The sequence below is a fragment of the Battus philenor genome, unplaced genomic scaffold, assembly GCF_028537555.1.
Source record: "Battus philenor isolate CCGP_79_NKW_IND1 unplaced genomic scaffold, ilBatPhil1.0.hap1 SCAF_10, whole genome shotgun sequence".
NCBI classification, from domain to species: domain Eukaryota; kingdom Metazoa; phylum Arthropoda; class Insecta; order Lepidoptera; family Papilionidae; genus Battus; species Battus philenor.
In genome coordinates this window covers 13363827-13388202 of record NW_027181662.1, presented here as the reverse complement: position 1 = coordinate 13388202, position 24376 = coordinate 13363827, and the positions used below count along the sequence as shown (strand labels likewise).

At 31.3% G+C, this 24376-nt stretch overlaps 3 protein-coding genes across 4 annotated transcripts; 1 reads left to right on the top strand and 2 right to left on the bottom strand.

The window, feature by feature from the left end:
- The first annotated feature begins 1 nt into the window (after position 1).
- eIF4EHP (eukaryotic translation initiation factor 4E homologous protein) lies at positions 2–4956 on the top strand. The gene is made up of 4 exons (XM_068767019.1): positions 2–491; positions 2149–2313; positions 3191–3313; positions 3714–4956. Exons 1-4 carry the CDS (start codon positions 252–254, stop codon positions 3894–3896), a joined length of 711 nt encoding a protein of 236 aa, XP_068623120.1. The 5' UTR covers positions 2–251; the 3' UTR covers positions 3897–4956.
- Positions 4957–8758: 3802 nt separating this feature from the next.
- put (activin A receptor type 2 punt) lies at positions 8759–17469 on the bottom strand. 2 transcript variants are annotated; one of them, XM_068767545.1, is made up of 6 exons: positions 17131–17469; positions 15016–15914; positions 13948–14315; positions 12431–12581; positions 10862–11062; positions 8759–9402 (listed from the first exon to the last, which is right to left on the bottom strand). In XM_068767545.1, exons 1-5 carry the CDS (start codon positions 17171–17173, stop codon positions 10868–10870), a joined length of 1656 nt encoding a protein of 551 aa, XP_068623646.1. In that variant the 5' UTR covers positions 17174–17469; the 3' UTR covers positions 8759–9402; positions 10862–10867. The 2 variants fall into 2 exon arrangements, with proteins under 2 accessions (XP_068623646.1, XP_068623639.1); XM_068767538.1 differs by lacking the exon at positions 8759–9402 and having other exon boundaries at positions 9997–11062.
- A 1521-nt stretch (positions 17470–18990) lies between these two features.
- LOC137927145 (DNA primase large subunit-like) lies at positions 18991–20312 on the bottom strand. The gene has a single exon (XM_068770968.1). The coding sequence runs from the start codon at positions 20245–20247 to the stop codon at positions 18991–18993; it is 1257 nt and encodes a 418-aa protein (XP_068627069.1). The 5' UTR covers positions 20248–20312.
- Positions 20313–24376: the final 4064 nt, after the last annotated feature.

The following is a 24376-nucleotide window of genomic DNA, read 5'->3' as shown; positions in this document are numbered from 1 at the left end:
CATGCTGTCACTTGACAGTTTGAATTTTGATGACGGAAAGAAAAAGGTTATACATTGAAAAAGAGGGAATAGGCTGATTATGGAATGCTTATTTTTATAATAATTATAAATTATATTTAAGTGGTCTAATAAAAACGTTGCGTAGTTATAAAATTATAAATTACGTTTTGTGAATAGTCCGATACTGATTAGAAAGCAACGTGTCCTAGGGTTAGGCCGTTAGGGAATCATGTTAGTGCATTTGGCATAACATGACTGAACGGAAAATGTGCAAGTTCTACAATTTAAACGTACCTGAACGACGGTCTGGGTCAGGCGAGGGTGCAACGCAGAACCATGGGAGCAGTGATGAAGAAGATCATATTACGGACGAGGTCGTGCAACCGTATGTACCGCCGCACGAACACAAATTGGAATATAGCTACTGGATGTGGTTCTCCCGGCGGCCGCCCGCCCGCGAGTTATCCGATGCCACCTCGGGCTTTGGCCAGGTTAGTAATCACCACAGTTAAATATTATATCCGACAAAAATAGGGCAAATAGACTAATGTTATAAATATAACATATGTCATAATATATAAAACAGTTCATTTTTCCATATGTCAATAACATAAAACAATATTATAAAAATGAACATTGGTTGCATTCATGTAGTAAAATAAATATTTATTACGCAAACATAAAAATTTACTTGAATAAATAAATAGTATCCACTAGATAGTATTGATGATTAGGTAAAGTAGGCCAGTAGTAAAGCAATAATTAATTATTATTATTGCTATGCTGTCACTTGTCATTTCATCCCATAGATGCCCATACCAAGGCATAGGCCTGCCGCAGAGATATCTATGCGGGGATATACAATAATTGCCATGATTAGCAGCTGAGTTGGCGATCACAGTTATAATATTATAGTATGCAGAGGATGCAACCCATCTTTTGGAAACTTGCTTGTGAGCAGTGGCAATACAATAAAATTAATACATAATATTATACTTCAATTCAGTATTTATTTGTATTATTTAATTATTTGTATTGAAATTTTTTTATTGTATCCCAGGAATTAAGCCCATGACCTATTTTTGCTAGTCTCAGTCATTTCAATATTGTTACTACTTATTACTAATGTACATATCTATATATTTACAATTTGATTCACAATAAGTTTAATTAGTTATAAATGAGTTAGTACCAAGATATTCTATCTCCATTTATTGTTGCATTTAAACAGCGATAATGAAAAATATTGTTCCAAACCTAACCAAATTATTGATAATTTGGTTAGCTTGGGAATGTTGTTTTCTTTCTTATGCTGTTTTAAAAGCACGTTACACAAATGAACTGGTGTTCGCTCTTCATTCAAAAGGTTTAAATCCTTCAGTGTGTTATAGAGATGTACCTCTTGTTCCTTCCTCTATTCCATACTTACTATAAACTTAATCTTAATTATTTTGTAAACCAAGTTTAAAAGATTGAGCTAAAAGTTGGAACTTATGTTTAAGAAGAAAATTTAAAGAAATTACATAAAAGAATGTATACAACTATTATTTATGAAAATTTTATGTATGTACACAAGAATCTCATTTAAATCAAAAACAAGTATGAATGGGAAAATTTAGTTGTTTTTTTTCTTCAATGTCATTAGCTTGTGATATCAAGTTAATGAGAGGTTTACACAAGCAAAATTTTCATCACAGATGTTTCCATCTTCCATCCTCTGCATGCCATAATCACTGGGATTACCACATGCCAAGTGTGTGAATTATGGTATTGTCCTCCATAGATATCTTTGGCGGAGGCCTACGCCATACAATGCAAGTCTATGGGCTAAAACAATATTGTTTATTCCAATTTACACTGAAAAATATGTTTTTGAACTGATTTCGTGCATTGTATATAAATTATATTTCTTTTATATTCCACTTGGTTAAATATCTTTACTGCTCTAGACTACATAAAATTAATAATTATGCATTACTATAATAATATACTACACATTGTAGCTGGTCTATCTTCATATGTTTTATATCAAAACCAGGGCCTTTTTTGGTACTGCTAAGTCAAAGGTACTATATAATAAGAATTGAAAAGAATAAAAGACGGACTTACATGCATTAAGCATTCTCACAAATAACTATCATTTTGCAGGCGTTACGTATGGTGGGTCGCGTGGGAAGTGTGGAACAGTGGTGGGGGCTGTACACGCACCTAACGCGCCCCGATGAGCTGCCACCGCTCTCTGACCTCCATCTCTTCAAGCTGGGCATCAAGCCTATGTGGGAAGACCCTGCCAATGTTAATGGTGGGAAATGGGTAAGTTTGTAAATGACTATTTAGTACATAAACACTGATTAAGGTATTCCATCTAAACCGTGATGAGTTAAATGAGTGTTTTAACGAAAACTAAATATCGAAATTATGGGTCAGTGATTACTCTTTGCAGCATAATTATGATTATCCTATGGCAATTCTAACATTCGCCTCTCATTTCTTTTTTTTCGATATTTCGCATTCAAAGCGGGATATCCAGTTTGATTTTGAAAATCCTGTGTGAAAATCATGTAGGTTTAACAAAGAGTGATATTTTCTAATAAAATCATGCCACTGCAGTATAAAATATTTTATATTATTTATAGCAGAGTTATTCATGTTAACATCAAAGTAAAAATTAGGCATTTGAAAATGACACAGTGTTCCAAAAATGTGGAAGATAGTTATCATTGTTTGGTATTTATTATAATATTTTTTGTATAGTATTCATAACATAAATTAATAGTATAAAGACTATTAATATAAAATAGGCTACAATTAATCATAACCTAACAGATGTATCTGGTTATGGTTAATTATTTAGAAATATTACATTACACAAATTAGCCTAAAAATTATGAATTTTAATATAATGATAAAATTCAAATAAATTGATGTATATCTACAATAGGAAATAAATTATTAATATATTTATATGTTCAGGAGTCCAAGGGCTGTTTAAATATTCATAAACATATCTTAATAGTGAACGGCACATTTTATTTGACCGCTCTGGCCCACTAAGCTATCTCCCCCACTACAGAGGGAAGATTCTTTATAGGAACAGCCCCATGGAATACAATAGTTTCATTATGAAATTTTATTAGTGATGTCACAAACAAAAGAAGAATATGTAATATATAATTATTTTTGCTTGCAGGTGGTCAGATTGCGAAAGGCTCAGACGGGGCGTGCGTGGGAGGAACTGTGCATGGCGATGCTTGGAGAGCAGTTCATGGTTGGTCCTGAGCTTTGTGGCATTGTTTTATCCGTGCGCTTCCAGGTTTGTTAATCTGTCAATTTCAATAATTTTCAAATATTATGTTTGTTTAGGTATATTGTGAAGAATTGCTTATCTGTAGTGGCAGTGGTGACTAGGGCCCAAAGGTTCTCCAGTAGCGACGATCAAACGTTAGACACGGTGTGGATATACCTACACTAGGTTTATCAAACAACATAGTCAAAGTCACAAGATGACACACGGATGCAGGCAACTAAAGACTGGTCATCATCTGGTCAAGGATTTTTGGGGAATGCATTTGCCTGACAATGGGCGTCTAACGGTTGGCATGACGATGATGATTCTTTGTAATGTATGGACCATATAGGCCCATACTGAAATGATTTGGCGCGAAATTAAAATTTGAATTTATCTCTTGTTGAAATTTTTTGTTTATTTTTAGGAGGATCATTTAGCAGTATGGCACAAAACAGCATCGGACACTGCGGCAGCGGCGAGAGTAAGGGATGCAATGAGACGCATTCTCCAGCTTCCTGTCTCAGTGCCTATAGATTACAAGGCTCACGGAGACTGCCTCCGCGCATCAACCCGCCATACAGAAGAAGAGATGAATAACCACTCGTAGCGACGCTCCATCCCTCCCTGACATATACTCTCAATTTATTTCAATATGCAAGTATCCACCACATTATTACATAACAGTTTATATTTGCATTCAATCCAAATAGATTTTTCATGACAGTCAAGTAAAACATTGGATTTAATATCAAATAAATACAAGATATCCTACCAAATTATTTGTCATGTGGGAAATGTGTTTCTAAGAAATATTAATGTGTAATAAACACATTTGGTTTTAATAACTATATACACACTAAATGTCTCAGCGCTGTGCGATAAAGGCAACTTTAGAAAACCGTAGCCAACAAAACTGAACTTGAACTGCTAATATAAACTATATTACAGTTTTGATTTGTTCATGACTTGAATTTGTGATTAAAAAAAGATGGTAGCATATAGAAATATGCTACATTCTTTTTACTTTCCAGATACAATGATTTGATAAAAAATTAATATTATCCTTAACCTTAAATTATATAAGAAGTTACAGTTAAATAGATCGGATTTATTTTTGGGCTTAAAATACTCTTTTATATAGAAGTGTCCACAAAGCAATACATTATTTACTTGTTTCTATTGCAAACATATTAAAACTGAAACGCTATATAAAAAAGATTGTCATTTTAAAATGTCTCTGAATAAACATTGTCGATTTTTTTTTAGTAGATCAGTTATTGAACCTTTGCGAAAAATATTTTTTTGTGTATAATTTATTATAAAAAAACCTATAAATTTAAGTACAAATAAATATATTATCAAGTCTCACGACTGGACGATTTTGAAGCATTAACTGGCAAGATTTATGCTTCAGAAAACTGCATATTGAAATAAAATGAACGCAATTTGTTCCCCGTTCGAGTCCCACAGCGTATGTTTCTCACAGAATGTTAGTTTCTGAAGGATGTACATATAGAGGTGATTATAGGTCGGATAGTTTGCTCAACGCGGGATTGATCTTGTGAGAATCAATATGTTGCCATAAACGAAAATGACTGTATATTACCTGTTCATTGAATTGGACAGTGTTGCCGGAAATTAAAGAATCGGATTTTTCATACTTTGAATGTGTTTTTATATTTGCAAACCCCTTCTTTAGTTCAGCACAAAATGTGTCTGTCCATCTGAGCTGAAACCACTAGTTCTAAGTGTCAAGTCCAATTGTTCATGCATAGGGGATTCTCTGACCTACATAAGTATAAACACAAGAATCCCTCATACATCTGTCACTTGTTGTCCCATATGTGGAGGACAAAAAGGACGGGATTTTGAGATAGAATTGAGAGAATAAATCACCAGCGGCAACATCACCTCTCAATCAGTCACCTCATGAAAGATGTTGCACTTTCTTGGTGAATTGATAATAAAATAATATAAAATCTTAATTGTAAATGAAATCTTTATTTAATAAAATATTAAATTATGGAGCAATACATTGAATGAAAATAAGAAATAAAACTATAAAAATATAATTAATGAAAAGTTCATGAAATGTGGAAGGGTGCACGAATTTTATGTAAGCAAGCTGTTTGAGAGAGCAGTGAAGGAAAAGAGAATACAAGATATTTTGATGGATGAGAGATATAGAATGCTAATAAAACAAATTACAAGAAAAATATTTTGAAAGAAAGTCCTTATATTAAGATGGTGCCATGAAAGGCCAAACAAACGGTGCCAAATAAAAAAAAATAGTCCTGTGGGAAATCTATGTGTGTTCTGTTATGTTCAGCAGTGGACATCCTATACCTGAAGTGTTGACTAGTATACATTCGTTCGCGTATTTTTAAGTTCTCTTATTCTTTTATAGATACCCAACTTTTAATGAATACCGCCAACCTCTTCAGAAGAAAATAATTCCAACGAAATTTTACCAAATACTTGGTATCAATACCGATTTTGTCTGTTTTTTATGTCTATAATAACAAATTCCCTCTCTTAAATTATTTCGCGTTAAGTTTGAATGTCAGCAAAAAGCGGTTACATTAATTTCCAATCATCTTTGTATGTGATCACTCCTAAATATGTTAAATTCATTATTTTTTCTAAAGAAAATCAGTACAAAGTCTGCAATGACATATCTGTCATAAACAAAAAACAATTTTTAAATGCAGTAATTCCAATTTTGAAAACATTGTTTCTTACATTATTTATTGTTTTTGTAAGTATTAATTTTTTGGATAATTTTTGCTATAAAATAAGCATTGCAATTTACCCCTTTAAAGCCTTTACACCTATAACCAACCATCCAGTATAAATCTTTAAAGTTAACAAAGAATTTTTTTATAGAATGTCACAGGATTTTTTATCAAATAAATATCCTAGGAATTATTTGGAAGATCAAAATAAAGCATCGAATCTTAATAAAACAGCAAAATTGTCTAGAAAATATATTTTAATACATCAATTCTCAACAGACATTTACGTTCATAGAAGAAAATAAAAAAAAATAACGACAGAGGTCACTTACTTCGCTTCTTTTGCGCGTAAGAATTCCATAAATCATATTTTTTTTTTGAATTTCCTACACAATCTAGGACATTAGCTAGCTTATCTTTCGACAAAATTTATATTACAAAGTTGTGGACACATCAATAATTTGTATACAAAAGTATACAAATATGAAAACACATAGGTTTTTATAAAGACAATTAAGTCTAATATGAAGCTTCTAATTTACAGTGTATAACAAAGCCTTGTTGAGCTTATTAAAAACAATGTAAATATAACATTTATAACAATTGAAGCATTATGTACAAATTGACAAATTTCAAACAGCTTACACAAAATTTATATAACAAATCAATGCTGACACAAATAGTTTTAAATTTCAAATAATTAGGCCATTTATACATTTATTTACAAATAAAGCTAAATGTATTATAACGGTTATTAATCAACAAAGCAGACGATGTGACCACAACTCAACAGACAGACATCCAGACAAAAATACTTATAGCTAACCTTGATCATATTTACATTTGGCAACATTGCTTAGTCTATGGGTGGTGATATGCTCATGGCATCGGGCAACAATTGTAGTGGCAGCCCTTTGATATTTTATAAAACGAATATGCTTTATTAATCACAATCATTTCCAATGATAATTTTACTTTCAGTTACTCGTCTAAATGTGATTCCTTGTATACAATTTAGACATTAAATCTACCTTTAAAGAAAAGCACATCCATTCAACATAATACCATCGGATGATATGATCTCCTTTAAAGATAACCTAGTTCACTAAACGACAATATTTAAAGAATTGATAGAATTCACTATGCAGAAATACTTCGTAATTTACAACTACTCACCATTGCTTTATATCTATCTTAGATATTTTACACTTAAACTAAATCGATTGCTTTTATTTGTTCGTCATTAGTTACAAGCATACCAAATTAACTTAAAAAAAATGGCGATTATTACAAAATATATCAAATAGTGGCAGTCTTCCTAATCATGGGGCTTCAAAAGATTTGATTTATTAATACAACAGATAAAAAATCACTTTAACAAATTAATAATAATTATAATCAGTTGGGTATTCGGATGCATATATATATATACCTGAAGTTGAATTTTTAGCATAGGTGGAAAGCACGTTTGTATTGAAAAAAATCTTGAGATTTAAATGGGCAAGTTACTTGACTATACATATGTGACTAAATAGTACTCTATTATAAATTCATTAAATTTGTCTTTAAGCATAAAAATAAGCAGGTAAAGGTACTGTGTGACTGTTTATAGGTACATAGAGGTAAAGTGGTATTTTTGAGCTTATCACATGTGGGCTGTATATACACATATTGAATTGAAGAAATTAAACACTAAAGAACAGATATAGGTGTCGCTAGAGGCTAAAGAAAGGACAGTGAGGGACCTGCACTGACGCCAGTCCGGTTTGGACTTGTATACAGCGAACTTTACATTGTTTTAATTGTCATGCGACGCAGTATTGTATTATTTGTAAACAAGTTTTGTCAATATATATGTATATTTACTTTGTCGTCTTGGTTACATATTTGCTTAAATGCAACCTTATCATCAAAAGCTTTAAGGATTTTATGATTATTTACACTCACCCTATATAATGTGCTCACTCTTATAGCTTATAGCTAATAATAATCCCATTTTTGACAATGGTTTTTCTTGCTATATTATGATTATGTTATTTATTTTTTAGATAGTGTATGCCATACATTAATTTAATGAAACTAAGCTGTATATTCACTCCTTTGAAGCTTTTAAATCTCCAATCAATCATCTGTATGCACCCGAATATCCGATATCTGATTATAATATTAAATTAATAGTTAAAATATATTTTTTAACGACTTAAACATATAAACTTATTCTAATGGCCAGTATTAAAATAAAATATTTAGTGAATTAATTTTTTTAGGCCTCTATTGGAGATAATTTCAGTAAATCTGATTATAAATTCAAGACTAGATTTATAAAAATAATACATACTTTTTTTTTCATATAAATGCTGCAAAGTTTTGAGCCACAAAATTAGTAGAAAACTTATATTAAATGATAATTGTATAGAATATAGAATCCTGGTATAATGTAATTATTGTTAATACATAAATAAAGCTTACATTTCGTCAAATAATGTAAAGAATAATGTAAAGAATAAAGTAAAAAATCTAGGTTTGATTGTGTTTGAGACTCAACAATATACTAGGGGGACCAGAAAGTAGTATCGTTTCTGTCGACATATTTTACAAAGAAACTAATTTTTACTGCTTTGGCATTAAAGATTTGTATACTTGACGGCAAAAAGTTTTTGATAACGAAGGTATTATTATTGATTAGAAATATAATTATTTTTATATTAATTATATATTATTGTTGATTAGAAATAAAAACTTGTTAATAATGTTGTGTGAATTTTTAATAATAAAGTGACATTACTTTCCGGTCTCTCTAATATGCAATTGTACAGTCAATACTGATTGATTTTTAACGTCATTATTATTTAGTCGACAAATTAAAATTCTGATTACAACAAAATCTGTTTTTGTGCGGTGCATAGGGACCGCTTTAAAAAAAGACTAAAAAATCTTAAAAAAACTTCATGAGTAGCTACAAATAATATTTTATATGATATAGAGTCCACATAAAAAAGTCTTACACAGAAAATAATTCAAAACCTTACGGAATTGTCATTTGCGTAGATCAGTATATTTTTTCTACCTACTCGTTAAAAAACAATGAACCTATATCAATAGCATAAAACTAATTCGGCGACCTAATGGCACAGGCGAATGTAATGCGACGAAACATGTACATATCAAAAATTAAAAAAAGTAAATGTCCGATCAAACATTATTTTTTTATCGTTTATATCGTCAATTATGTTTCGATTTGATTGAAATTTTCATATACCGCACAAAAACAGGCGTGTTACTAAAATCCATCCACAAAACATGATTTAGAATTTAATGTTTATAAATAAACATGCGTTACATATTGACGCCATATAGTTCACTTGCGTTAAAAATGCCCTGAAATAAAATTTTTAGTAATTAGTTCGAATCAACAGAGATCAGATTTCATGCTTTTGAAGGTGACGGTTGTGTCCACTTGTTTGATTGATTAAAGCAGGGGTGTCTAACTCGCGGCCTAAGATGAACATTTTTACGGCCCAGTCAATTTGACTTTGTGAAGTCATAAATAAAAATATTGGGGCAGTAATATTTCTTTCGAAATAATAGATAATGGCAGAAAAGGGGTGTCAAGTATATAAAATTTATTACAATGTATAGTTAAAATCAAAATATTTGTTTCTATGGACATATTTTTTGCAGCACACCTAAAGCATTGTTTTGTTTTGGCCCAAGCTTTTAAAATTGACATCCCCTTTTCTAAAAAGTCTACTCGACTGATCTCACTTAAACAGAGATGAAACAATACCACTGAATACTGAAATATATTTTCATATCAATATGGTATAGTTTTAGTAATTTGTTTTTGTGGTCCTATTAAAATTAAGCAAGTTTGACACCCCTAGGCTAGAGCCATAGCTAGGCAGGTAGACAAAAAAAAATTCACTGCATTATTAATGCTGACAAACTATATTATATTTTTAAATGGAACACTATTGGCCAAGTTGTGAGAAAATAAATTACTCCTTCCACTTTTACCCCATCAAAGATACATCTGAGTTAGAGATGTTAATTTGATAGATCTATTGGAACTGTAAAGCTATTGCTGTGGAAAATTTAATAGATGTATTATGATTTAACTTTTTAATTTTTTTTCCTAATTAGCTAACTTCCTTTTCAATTTAATATATGATAATTATTGCATTGTTCCATTGCTGGTTTTTATCTCTATTCTGTGGATGTGAAATTAGCCTGTAAGAATCGCGCCTATGTAATGTAGGCTTGTTATTAATTTACAAAGTCCGGGTGCTTTTGTAGATTGCATCTATATATAACCTGATTAAAATATTTATTGATTAATTTATTTTTAGGTAATAGCCAAAGAAAATTATGAGACAAATCAGACTAATCCGGTATTTCTGTACTTTGAGAATATACCCACCCTAAATCATGTTACACATAATTGTTAAATTTATATAAATCATTGCAGTATATGTTTATTTCATGCTGTCATGTAATATAAATCATATTAATGTGCAAATTGTGTAAACCGTGATTCATATCTTTGATTTGTTATTTATATAAATATATTATATACAGTACATATAGCAGTAGTACTTACTGATATTTCGTTAATACAATACTTTAGTATAGCTCTGCTATAATTTTCAACATTATTAATTTTACCTACCCACTTTCACCAAGTTTGTCATATCATATATTGTAAAGGAACAAGTATTTGATTTCGTTTAGTGCTTATTTTGCTATTGTGGTATGGACCTATGAATTTATCAAATCAAAACATTGTACTAAAATTTTTCTCAAACCCTCAAAACTCTATCAAGGGCAGATCTTGTACCACCGGTCAGCACATCTGCTGTTCAGCTAGCTCATGGATTAGAAGAGGAGTGGTGTCCTGGGAGAATGGTGCTGGTGCTGGGGCAGTTGCTGTGGCCGGTCTTTGTGCGACCACCCGCTCCAGAACACAGGAGGCCGAGAGTCGAGCTTCTGCATCATGGTCCCAGCATTCCTCCATGGTGTCGCAGAGAACGTACAGGCCCTGAGGAACAAATAGTTATATATTAACATAAAAATTATTAAAAAAAAAACGAAATATAAAATAATTTCAGTATTCATGTTAATAAAAAGTCACTTTAAGTTAACAGTATAGTTGTTATAACTTTAAAAATAGCTTCATAGTATGAATACGTTTTAAAATAGTTTTTATGTAAAACTTGACCTATCTTTATCATAGTTTCAATCAAATTTGGCTATTCTGGTATTTTTCTCTAGACAAACACAAATGATAACTATATATTATTCAAACATGAAAGTGTGTAAACATAAAAATAAAATACCATTAAATAAATGCATCAATTGGATAAAGAAGTAACTAGAAAAGATTGGTAGTGGCTTGAATTATTTATTTTACTTTTTTTATTGACTCGTTTATTTTCGTTATTTTCATAGTATTTTATCTCAAGGAATTTTATTACGGAAAAGTGTCGTCGAAATCAATCCTTCTTTTATTGTACAAAAAAGATCTCTAGATGCTATTAATAACATACAATCGAGAGATTATCTGAAATATGTTTTCACATAAATTGGTATTATAATGGTTGCTCCTTAATATATATAATTTATGCGTATAATATATATATTTAAATTCTTATTAAAAATAGCTACAGATACAAAAAAAAACTGTTTTTTACTACATGCATATGAATATATAACAGAAGAAATAAAATAATTAGAAAATTCTAAAATTTGTCTGTATGTCTATTCCAGCTAATCTCTTAAATGGCTGGACCGATTTTGACGGGACTTATACTGGCACGCATCTGATCATTAGATCGATAAAGGTGTAGCATAGGATACTTTAATTTTTGTAAAATTCTTGAAAAAATATGATAAACTATTTTTTTTTAATTCTGCACGAACTGCACACGGGTACAGCATTAACATAATAAATCAAATTAAACTTTTAAAGTTAGTATATCGCCTTCTATAACTTAACACATCTTTCATGGGTCTGTGTACACTCAGACAGCAGTAAAGACAGAATTTATAATAGTTTACAAGATATCTTAGATCTTCCTTTTTTTAGTATTACATCTAAAATTAACAGTATTTTATCAAATAAATCATATTATAGCATTCATGATTTTTAATTGATCTAAATGTGTGGAACTTGTTGACGCATTTACATATTTGATATTATAATGTTTACATAAATTTTTTTAAATTATATTTAAAAAAGCAGCTGTTGAGGTTCTAGCTGGCTCTTCTCAGCATATCCACATTCCGAGCCAATAATGACTAACTACATATAATATTAAAATAATAAACAATTATAAATGTGTAATTGCCTACTTAAATAAAGTTCAATATATCATCAAGCTTGTCGCAAATAACCATCGATACTTACTGGATGTTCACGCCATTGCAGTGGGATATGCGGTCTCAATTTTCTTTGCACCACAGCCTCCTGCATCTCTTCCAAGCCCGGGTGGGAGCCTACCTCTTCCTCTAGAGGTAATCGGTACTGTGCTGTTGGCTCGGCACCTCCTTCGTCACATCTAAAAAATATAATTAAGTCAACATAACTTACACATAATAATAATGTCAACATAATTTTTTAATCTGTGTGTATTGTCTACTACATATAACGCTTCTTTTGCTACATAAATGATTCTCAGGTGTTTAACAAAAAAAAAAATTTCCTACACACGAGTCCCATGAATCAAAGTCAAGTCGAAATCTGCTGTTAAGGCAGGTATAGTGTTACAGAAATCGCAGTACACCTTAATTACGCGCATAGTTAGACGGGGACATATCGAAGACAGCTTTGTTTCGACAGTCTACCATCTACGCTTACGATGACGCTTATATTTTTTTCTCATCCCCCACTTCGCTGCTCTTTCATTAGGTGTGGTACAGCAGTTTCAGTGGCACTATAGTGGCAAATTCATTAAAATAAATACGTGCTATTTTTATGTCAATTGTAAACTGATCTGGTAAAAGGAAATTGTGAAATCCTTGATGTATAAGTTGGCTGTAAATTTATATCTATTTTAATCTATGTAACATAGTTAATTAAAAAAAATATCTATATGGAACATGTAAGCTATTGGTAAGATATTTTTAGTTCAGGAATACTCAAACATTGTCATTAAAAGACCAATTTTTAAAACTTGATATGTTTGTGTAAATAACTAGGTTCATTAGAAAGTTTTCTTACTTAAATATGCCTTATCTTCCTAAATAAAAAATTTAAAAGACCTAATAATATACAGGGTTTACTCTAGTCGGTGTAAATGCTTTAAAGATGTGGACGTATAACTCCATAGCTGTCAATTTATTTATGGTACACCTTATCTGAAAATCTATGGTTTCAGAAAAAATAAAAATTGTGGCGTAAGTAAAAGTAATTTTAAAATTTGAATTACTACCCATTAAAGTTTTAGTAAATTACAGTTAACTATCTAATCCCTGCAGACTTTGTACTACTAGAAGGCATTAACCTGCTGCAGTACAATAGAAATAATTAATGTAACATATTTTTTCAGTGATCTTGATGATTGGAAATATATAGTGTAATAATAGGTGTCAATGCATTTAAAACTGTAGAAGCTACATTACGTCATCATCAGCGACGCATCGAAAAGAGGAATTCCATATAGATATAATTCCTAATATACATTGATGTAAATATGGACGAAGCTCAAATGAATATACACACTTCTACTGTGTTTCAAGACCTACTGGCTCTAGGAAGAGTCCCATAAAGCTATTTGCTGACAAAGGAGTTATGAGTTCCCTTTATTGCAGCATTAAAGCTAATGTAGACAAGAAGCAACATGTGGAATTCAAGTCCATGTTTTGTCAATCCCTGACCTAGGTCTATTTATTTATCTTAATCTCTTTGCCAAGTTTAATTCTTACCTGGAAGCAATCTCCCACAACACCAGCGCACATGCATACATATCAATTCTCAAGAATGCATCCTTTGTAAAGTTTATAGCTCCATCCAGTACTTCTGGTGCCATGTATCTCCGTGTTCCAACTTGACCATGCGCATCGCCACACCCTCTTCCAGCAACAAAGATTAGAGCAAGTCCAAAGTCAGCAATGCATGCACTCATGTCACTTTTTAGCAAAACATTTTTTGATTTAAAATCTCGATGCGCAACAGCCGGTTTTCCGCCGCCTTCCTCGTGAAGATGCGCCAAACCTCTTGCAACACATGCGGCAATGCGCCAAGCCTCCGCCCATGTCAATGTGTGTGCTTTCAGGTAGTCACAAAGAGAACCCTGAAACATAAAATTCTTGTTGTGTAACCTATTTTTATTGATATTAATAACATATTTATAGTGCAGAGTTTTAATTATACTTATCTATAAGATTAGTTACACAAATTTATTTTTGTCAAAATTTACTAAAGATCTAGTTATTAAAGCAAGTATCTAAATTTCAATAATTATATAAAAAGTTTATGGAATATAACACATTATAATTACTATCATACAAGTGCATATACAATTTGAAGTAACAAACAATGCAAAAGTAATACATATATATTTAAAAATTAATCTTAATCTAAACCTTAGGTCACACTATCACTTACACACACATTAAATATTTTATCACACTCTTTTTTAAAGATAAAGAAGAATCTTATAGGATTGAAGGTTGTGTGTATAAAAATTTAGATAATGCAAGGATTATTTTAATTTACTTTATATGGATAAAGTATGTAAAAATTTAATTAAGACTTATAAAGTTCTACATATATTATGAATATGGTAGCCTAGTGATTACGCACTTTAACCAAGGTTCTGGTTGCAGGTTGACCTGATTTCACTTAAGCCTGTCAGAACCTGTTTTCAAACCAATAAGTTCCAGGAATAAAATCTGAAAGATATATAATATCCACTAATCATAACTAAGCGTGAATCTTAGCTGTAATTATCTGATAGTGAAAATGTTTATAATCGCAAGATGAAACATTACCTTCTCATGGTAAGCTGTGATGAGCCAATATTCTGCCTGAAGATTGTCCCCCTTTTTATCAACACCAATATAATGCAAAATGTCTGGATGGTCCATCCTTGGTAACCGAAAAATCTCTTGTTCAGCTAACCAGGACTGCTTGTCTTGCAATGGAAAAACTTTCACAGCAACATCTTTTGGTCCTAACTTGGCTCTCCAAACTGCACCAAAACGCCCCCTTGCTCGTACTTCACATAATGTAACTTGACTTAGCAAACCACCTGCTTCATTCTCCATACCGCCACCGGCAGAGGGTGGTCGTGATAAAGATGCCTCACCACTTGCTAATTCAGCAAAAGAGCTTCCTTTACGTTTTCTATAAAGAAGATAGCATCCAACTAATATAGCAAACAGTATGAAGAGAGGTGTCAATGTATATGCTATTACAGCTTTAGTGTCATCATCTGGAGTCGGCAAGGGTGATGCAGGTACCCTCTCTGGAGGCAGTTCTGTTTGTAATGAGATGCCAGCTTCCCATCCTGGAAATGTAGCATTCTCATTGCACATGTCACCTTCGCAGCAACAATGAAGAAGTGGCAATTTACTGTTGTGCAGTCGGCAATTTGAAACTCTATCATTACATGCTACAGTATCCAGGAAACAACCCTTGACTTTTACAGTAGCTTTATTTGTTTCATTGTTGAAGTGCCAAAGGGTAAAACAGTGGTTACTCTTATCTGTCTCAATCGCTTGACATTCATCCCTCTTCACCTCAGTGGAACAGTTTGGGTCTTTTGTTTTATTGCAAGCTGTGGATTCATTAAAGAATTCACAATAGTGTGTTTCTACTCCACCTCCTTTTGGTCTGGGTGGAAGATTTTCATCCATAGGCGGTGCTGCTAGCACAGTTCCTTGAATACCTAAAATATTACATAATTTCTATTTAAAAGAAAAAGATTGAGTTAATAAAAACACAAGTAATAAATATGTTTAATGAAATAATTAATGCCAAACAAAACAATAATTAATGAAGCGTAGTCTTTGGGTGGCACTCATTAGTGTTTTGAAATATTAGATCAGATAGGCCAAGCTCTGGCTTGCAAGCTTCTTGTGGCTCTTTGAAGGATTTCTTTTAACAGCAACTATTTATGGAATCATTTAAAATCTTTTGGAAAACATACTCATATGAGTAATTTCATTCCACTCATGAAATACAAACACTGGTGACCATTAATTAACTAGCATCTAAAAGGATTACTAAGAAGTGCTGCCACCAGGTATTCAACAAATTTTAAAGAATTTTATAATTTAATTGTATACACATATTTTTAAATTTATTTATACACTTGCAATAAACATAATTTCTTAAAATTTTTAACATTTATTTAGTATTCAATTACAGATTGTGAAATTTATCTGCCTACAAAGGAGCTTCACTAATCCTTTAATAGACCTTTATAGAATGATTTATCATAAATATAACAAAGAGCATGACTGTCACAATTATTTAATAACAATACAATATGTAGGAGTGCAAATACAGCTTTTTAAATGTACTTAATATAATTTATTGTAAAAATCTTCATTAAACACAAACTTGTGGCCAATAGTGAATGCAACAAGTAGTATCTTTAAAATGTGTCTCATAATAAACTTCCCAAATTCCTATTAATATTGTAATTTAAATATGAAATTGTGTTGTCTAATAATACATCAAATTTAAATTGGTTTACAATTAATTATAATGTATTCATAAACCATATAACAGATAATGCTGTGATTTGACTTTTCTAATAAGTGATATAACAAGAGTTTTGGTAAGTATATTGGGTTTTTCTTGTTTTTTTAAGTAGCTCTCTTTCAATGACTTTATTTCAATTATTAAATTTGCATAAAAATCATGATTTAAATGATTATAAGCAATAGATTGTCGTTAATATGAGCTTATATTAAGGTCCATAACAATTTATATATTGTGTCTTATCTAAATGTACTAATAGAGCAAACAATACAGCCTTGGAATAGCGTAATATAATTTTAAGGTTCGTAAATGATGACTCTTGGGGCAAAGCTAATGAAGGCAGAGATATCTTAAAGTCTTTTGATAAATATCTTGTGTATACAAATATCTCTTACCCAGTATAAGCAAGGTAAATCTTAGCCGAGACTTAGTGGCCATGGCGAGGGCTCCGATGCACACGATCAGACGCCGCCGCCCGCTTCGTCGCGACACAACTATGTTATTTTTAAACCCAACATGAAAGCTCTATTTAGGAAATATCCCAACATAGGTACATGTCAAACAACACAAACAACGCACATCTCGTTTCGCGCTAAATCAGACAGAATTACACCACACAAAACTTTTAATACATTGGCCGCAACCAATTGACAGAGTTAATCAGTTTAATTAACTTAATTACTGTGATTTATGTCGTTTTATACGTATTATTACGAACGGACAAGCTATCATAAGCTTAGTTTTTTTGACGTTTGTATAGATGAGGCATCCCGAAAAACAAAATTAGTCTATGGTCATTCTCAGCATTTAACTACTGTGTCCGGACATAAAACCAAAAATTTTTAGTCTTTTTTGAGCGACAGAAACATCAAAGAAGAAAAATTTTGGTGACGGCCAACAGGTTCTTTACCGGAAATGCGTATAAAAGGACAGGAAATATAAATTGTTACTGATAATTAACCCTTATTCAATAAAATATTGAAATTAATGAATTATATGAATGTTAGAAAAAAAATTATAATTGGAAAATATAACATTGTTTCTATGTATCGGCCAAATGTCTTGTCGGTTTTATATCTGTCGACCACATGTGTACTTGTCGAGGTACCTTCAATTAGTGTCCATTCGATGACCTAAGTTTTAAAAAAATCTATATATGTATATGTCATAAAAATCTGATTATGATTTAATATCCGAATACACGAGAGATTTTTTTGTTTTTTTTTTTTTTTAAATAACAATCTGTATATTGTTGCTAAATTAACAGCATGATGCTATATATTAAATAAATAAATATTGGGTAATATTATTATTAAATAGTTCTATTAATTTACAGGATTAGACAAAATACAATTATGATGTTGTTTATGAATAGCAGTTATATCAGCAAAGAATTGTGATGATATAAAGAATTGTGGTGATATAAAGATGTATAGAAAGGAAAATAAATTCGACATTCTGGGCGCAAGTATCCAAAAATTATTTTTCGAATACTTACAAGTCAAACAAAATGAAAATCATTTAACTAACTTCAAATTTTTATTGATCATTTTCTAGTTATTAAGTTTATGATATTGAAAAGTAAAACATTTGGTTATAATTTATTACTGATGCCCTGTACGAACATGTGTGTACCCATCTTTCAGAAAAATTTTCTTTTAAATTGTGAGTTCTAAAGTTGCAGTTAATTCTATTACTTTTGGATACACTATACCTTTTACATAGCCAGACAAAAAATAATCGATGTAATATTAAACTGTGATCTAGGTCGCCTTCAGTGACTTCAGCTATTTATCTTATTTAATGTTATAACAGATATTGCACATACAAGGTCATTAGTGCAAAACCTTTAAAAGGGTGTATTTAGCTTGTTTGCTATTAATTTATTGTACATTGTATCCAAAAATCAAAGGTTACAGAATTAATAAAGAATGTAATAGTAAATTAGAATAGAAATATAAAGTATTCTCAAAATTCAGATTATTACACATTAAAATTAAATATAGTTTACTGTCTTAGTAGATTGTACTAGTAGAACTTATTGGCATGTCACATTCCTTCAGAACAAAATAAATTAATGTTACATTTATGGTCAATTACTTTATACAGGATGATTGGAAATAGGTGTAACAGCTTTATCAGCCTATGCCGAAAAATAAGCTGTGCATTGACCCCTCTAAATTTTTATAACTATCACTGCTGTTTTTTAACTAATATTTATTTGATTAGGAAAATAAAATAAATATCCCAGATATTTAGTTGCTATTTATAGCGTTTCTAAAAAACTTTATTGGACTAAAATTGAAGCTATAATCTGTATATAATACATTATTTCTATATTTATTTTGCATGTACATTTGACAAGCTGAGATATATTTCTTTTGTATTCTTAGTTCATTAATTTGTAAACATAGTATTTCATTATTATTTACATTTAAAAGTTTTAATAGAGTATTTGAATCAAATGTTTTGAAGGGACAACCTCCCTCAGAAATTGAACATTCCGAAGATTGGACTTTCTGACAATTTACAGATGTGTATGTTTTTCTACTACCCTCTAAACCATAAAGATGTCTAATACCATAGACAAATTTTTTCTCATCATTATCCCAGTTGTGGCAGCAGCTATGTGCTTCACTAGGCTTCTTATATTCTGTTTTCCAAAAAGAAATAGCTTCTTCTATAGGCATACCAATGTCTTTTAGAAATAGACTATAATTAAACCGATGTATATGAGACATTCTATGTTTTTGACGTAAATTTTTATGGAGGTTAAGCATACATGGTGGAAAATATGTTGATGCTTGGTCTACTTCTGTACTCTTGAGTTCAAGACGTGGGTGATAAGTTAGATTAAAAAGTTGTTCCTTGAGTCTTCCTAACAAGTCCATTACTCGCATGTCATTTCGTAAGTTGGTCAAATTAGTGTTTTGCAATCTGTATTTTAATTGAGTATGAAAAAGTTGTATTAAAAAATATTTCCATTTGCAGCATGCTATTCGTGCTATACCATTTGTTATTTCAACTTGTCTTGCAGCTATTAGCTGTAAACAATATTGGAATTTCATTGGAATGCTATACATGCAGCAATTATCGTCATGTGTCTGCCCAACATGATGTGCAAGTTCTCTTAACATTAAATGTTGACACAAAACTTGAAGAGGTTTTATATATGTGGGTGTTGTGTTTAATTTTCGAATAGCTCTTAATAGTTTTTTCGAAAAACAACGTAAGTCGTAAGCAGATAATGATCTTAGCCTCAGTTTAAACAGTTCCTTTTCTGAATGTAAAATAAATCTTGTAAACTCATCTTTATTGTTTAATATGCTTAAAATACACAACATGAAATACCCTACATTGTCAAATATTCCGCCCTCCACCATATATTCACTATAAAATGCTTCTTCTTGTCTTAAAATACTTTTTAAATATTCTATCCTCTTTGTTATAATTGTTTCTAATAAATACAGAGGCATATCGCCTTTTATCGGACTTAAGTAAAAGAAAGACATTATTATTCATAATTAATAATAAAGTACATTACAAAATTTAATTTAAATATAAATGTAATTCTTTGTCAAAATTCACAACAAGCACTATGGATGCAGCAATAATGACATTGACAATTAAATAAGATTATTCCTGTTTACGCAGTTTTGAAATTGTCATTTTGTAACATTTATTATAAAATAATAGTAAACGTAAATAAATAACTTATTTTTTTTACATAGAGTTAAGTAATATATTCGGAATTTAGATGAAATTGATTAGAAGAAATTTTAAATAAAGAATATCTCGTTGGCCAAGTTTTGATCATTATATTTTTTTGGTAAAAAAAAGTATGATATGTTTCCTAAATTCTTGTCATATATTCCACATTCACAGCCGTAATAAACCACATTGAAGCTGCAATATGAGACGCAACAAAAGTATTATTTTCTAATATGTTTACAACAGTTTTAACTCTGCCTTTAAAATTTTCACAAGTGAAATGGATCGACACCAATGGATTTTATTCTTATGTGACAGTTTGAGAAACACTGGTGATAGATATAATTGTTGTTATAAACCGCTGACGGTAATAGTTATTTTTCTTATCGCTTTATCTACATGACTATTTAGGTTCCCTACGTTTACGTTAAAAAAGAAATTATAACACATAAAGACAATTTTTAAAGCATGTCATTAAAGTGTAATTATAAACATATTTAATAATTCACATGGTTATTACTTTTATTATAAACGGTATTAATTGGGCTGTGGTAATGTCATTTTAATTAACTATCTACAACCGGTTTTTAAAATTACGTGTAGGTACCATGTGCATCGTAAAAATAGTTTTTGGTTTTAAAGTCATATATAAATATTTATGTAAGTAAATAACTAAACTCAATGTTGCTAAGCAATGGTTAAAGTTTTGGTGGGTATCTATCAATCTCTGTCATTCTAGGAGATACTCGACTCTGGATACGTAGTCCTCAAGCTATTATTAAAAAAAATATCAGATGTTGATTGATTCCTCAATCTTTAACGCTTTTATGTGACCATGCTTCCATTGTCGTAGCTTGGTGACCTACGGTGAAGTTAAGATCAGGGGTGAGCAACACGCGGCCCGCTGGCCGCTTGCCACCCGTTAAACATGGTCATGCGGCCCGCCAAGCATTTCTGAAATTAATTAATTTTATCGACTTTCTCTCATATATATTTTTTTTAATTAATTATTATAAATTGGTGGTGTATGCTAAAATGAAACAATTCATTTATAATACATGATTAGAAAACTGGGTATTTATTACATAGAGGTAGTATAGAAAAAAAAAATTCTGGTATATTCGTTTTTCTATTCTTATTTTTTACTTGTATTTTGCATTTAAATTTGTATATTTTCTTATAGTAAGGTTTTTTTTAAATTACATTATTTGCGGCCAGACAAGAAAATTATAAATTTAAACTGGCCCGTTGATAAAAAAAAGGTTGCTCACCCCTGGTTAAGAGAAACATGCGATACTAGCTCGAGGCGTACAGCTGTTACGAGGCGACTCTATTTTTGCTGGGAAGGGAAAGTCGCCGAAGGCTTGGAGTTTCAGTATTACAACACGCTGCTCTCCCTACGTTTAGTGACTGAGCAGGATTGTGTTGTATCGTGTACTTCATAAAGGTTTTAGTCAGTTCCACATAACTTCACCTTACTTTCACATAAGAGTATGTGAGGATATTTCTTTTATGTTAGAGAATAAAGATGTTTAATGGTGTTGCTTATTGTCTTGTGTTACAATAGAATAAGTAATTTTGATGACTCAGTAACCGAGGTCTGATCACCTATGGCAAAGCTATAACGAACCTGTCCCACGCAAACAGAAGCATATTTCTCATTAGTGGTAAATTATAACTCTAGAACTGTTAGACCATTTTTATTTATTTTTTGTTTTGATTTGTAATTGTCGAAAATGGGATAAATAGTGTTAAACCATCAATTAAAAAACTAAAGAATGTCAAAACATAAGTCTAGCTGTGTAAAAAATAGGATTTAATAATTTTATGTAAACTTTAAAATTCGAAATCTGTTCATATCAGGGGGGCTGGAAAGTAATGTCGTTTCTGTCGACATTCTTTACAGAAAAACCGATTGACTTCTACCGCTTCGGCATTGAAAATTTATATACTAGATCGCAGAAGGTTGTTGATAACAAGGGTGAATATATTGTTGATTAGAAATAAAAAAATTGTTAAAAATGTAGTCGTGCGAATTTAACTTAAGAAAGCGACATTACTTTCCGGTCAACATAATGGCTGTTATGTGGAACGAAGTTCATCGGGTCATTTGATGTGTTATATATAATCTTACATATTGTCTATGAATTGAGAACTTGCAGAACTGCAGGTCGTGTCGTATTAAGGTATCGATCTAGTGTCAAGGATGCTCTGTAGGCAGTAGACTGTACTTAATTATTTACAAAGAATCTTTAATGATTTTTATACAGTGAAGGTAATAGTTTTTTCAAAAAGAGCATTTTGAGATAGATAATAAAACAAAATTAAAAAATAATGTATAAAAAGGTTAGGTTAACTTGATGACAAACTTTTTAACATAAATATATTTTATTCAACTTATAAATAATATAGAGTGATTGGTTATCTGTGTAAAAAAAATAAAAGAGTTAAATGTATAGATCTTGTTCTTTTTCATCTTTTCAGATCGTCACGATGAACGGTCTTGCACTGCCCCCATCCAGCGACTTTTCAATGTCTTAACAATGTCATCGGTCAACCTAGCGGCAGGCCTAATCACGGCGCGTCTACCGTCACGTGGTCATCACTCCAGGTTCTGGAGTGGTGACCACGTGACGTCTCCCCAATGGCCATCGCTTGCACGAACTATATGCCCCGCCTCCTGCCACTTCATGTACAGGTCATTTGCTGTCAAATAATGTACCTTATAAACTATACAAAAATTAATGGCTTTAGATATATATAGTAAATAACGTAATCATAATGAAGTAAGAAAAAGCGTTCTTAAAATTTGGATTACTACATATTTACTAGACTTAGTACTATCAGATTTCTACCTATTTCTACCTACTCATCACGATATGTTCACAACCATAAGACTTAGATACTTGATATTTGGTAGGAATATACATTGCACCAACTAGAATTCATCTAAGAACAGATTTTACAAAATTCCACCTACAAGGGAGAGGGGTATTTATTTAAAAAAATGTATTTTGATACTTGCTATAATTTGTATTTTGTCTGTTTCAATACGTGACTATTTGAATAAAAATATTATCGACAAATAAGCGTTTTATTTTTAAACATAATTAATAAACTTATTTCTTTTATTTTCAATATTTATTCCTTCCAAATGATAGGTGTTCTCAAGGCTTTCAAAATAGGCATCTGCTGTGCTTACTTTATTGCACGTTCACCTGAAGAAATTCGAATCTAGTGTAAGAGTGTGTCATGCCCAAATGTTTATGTAAAATGTCATATACTTTTTCTTTTGAGATGCCTATAGCATCAGTCATTTCACGAATTTATATTCTCCTATCTTCCAATATTATTCTATTAATTTTATAGACGATTTCTGACATGATGACGTATTTTGGGTGACTTGAACGTACGCGACACTTTGCTGGTCAGACCGCAACGGAAATTAGTAAACAATTTCATTAATAAAGTTGTGGTAAAAGGTAGGATGCCGGTCGCTATCAACAGGTTCTTCAAAGGAAACCTATCAAGGAGACCTTTGTCTAATAACAGATGGTCTACGGCTCATGATAACGATGATGATTTTACTTCAAACAATCGTCCTATAGGAGGTTACTGTAACATATATTAAACAAAAATAAATGTAGACTTTGATTATCGTTTGGAGACAAATGACTCGTCTCTTTATCCCCGTGTAGGAGCTATATTACATTTCTAATAGATTCAGGCGTTACCACGCGGAAGGCCATACTAACTAAGAAAGGGACTAATATGTAGTCGACTCGGATGACTCGGTGTTTGGCACTGGTTGGTTTAATATCTCCTAGGGATGCCCCGTGGAGGGGTGAAACACGTGTAGAGTAGATTAACGGCGGTAGTTGTGTTTCGCATTGTCTACCGCACGTGCATTTATCAGCGGGCTGGCGGGCG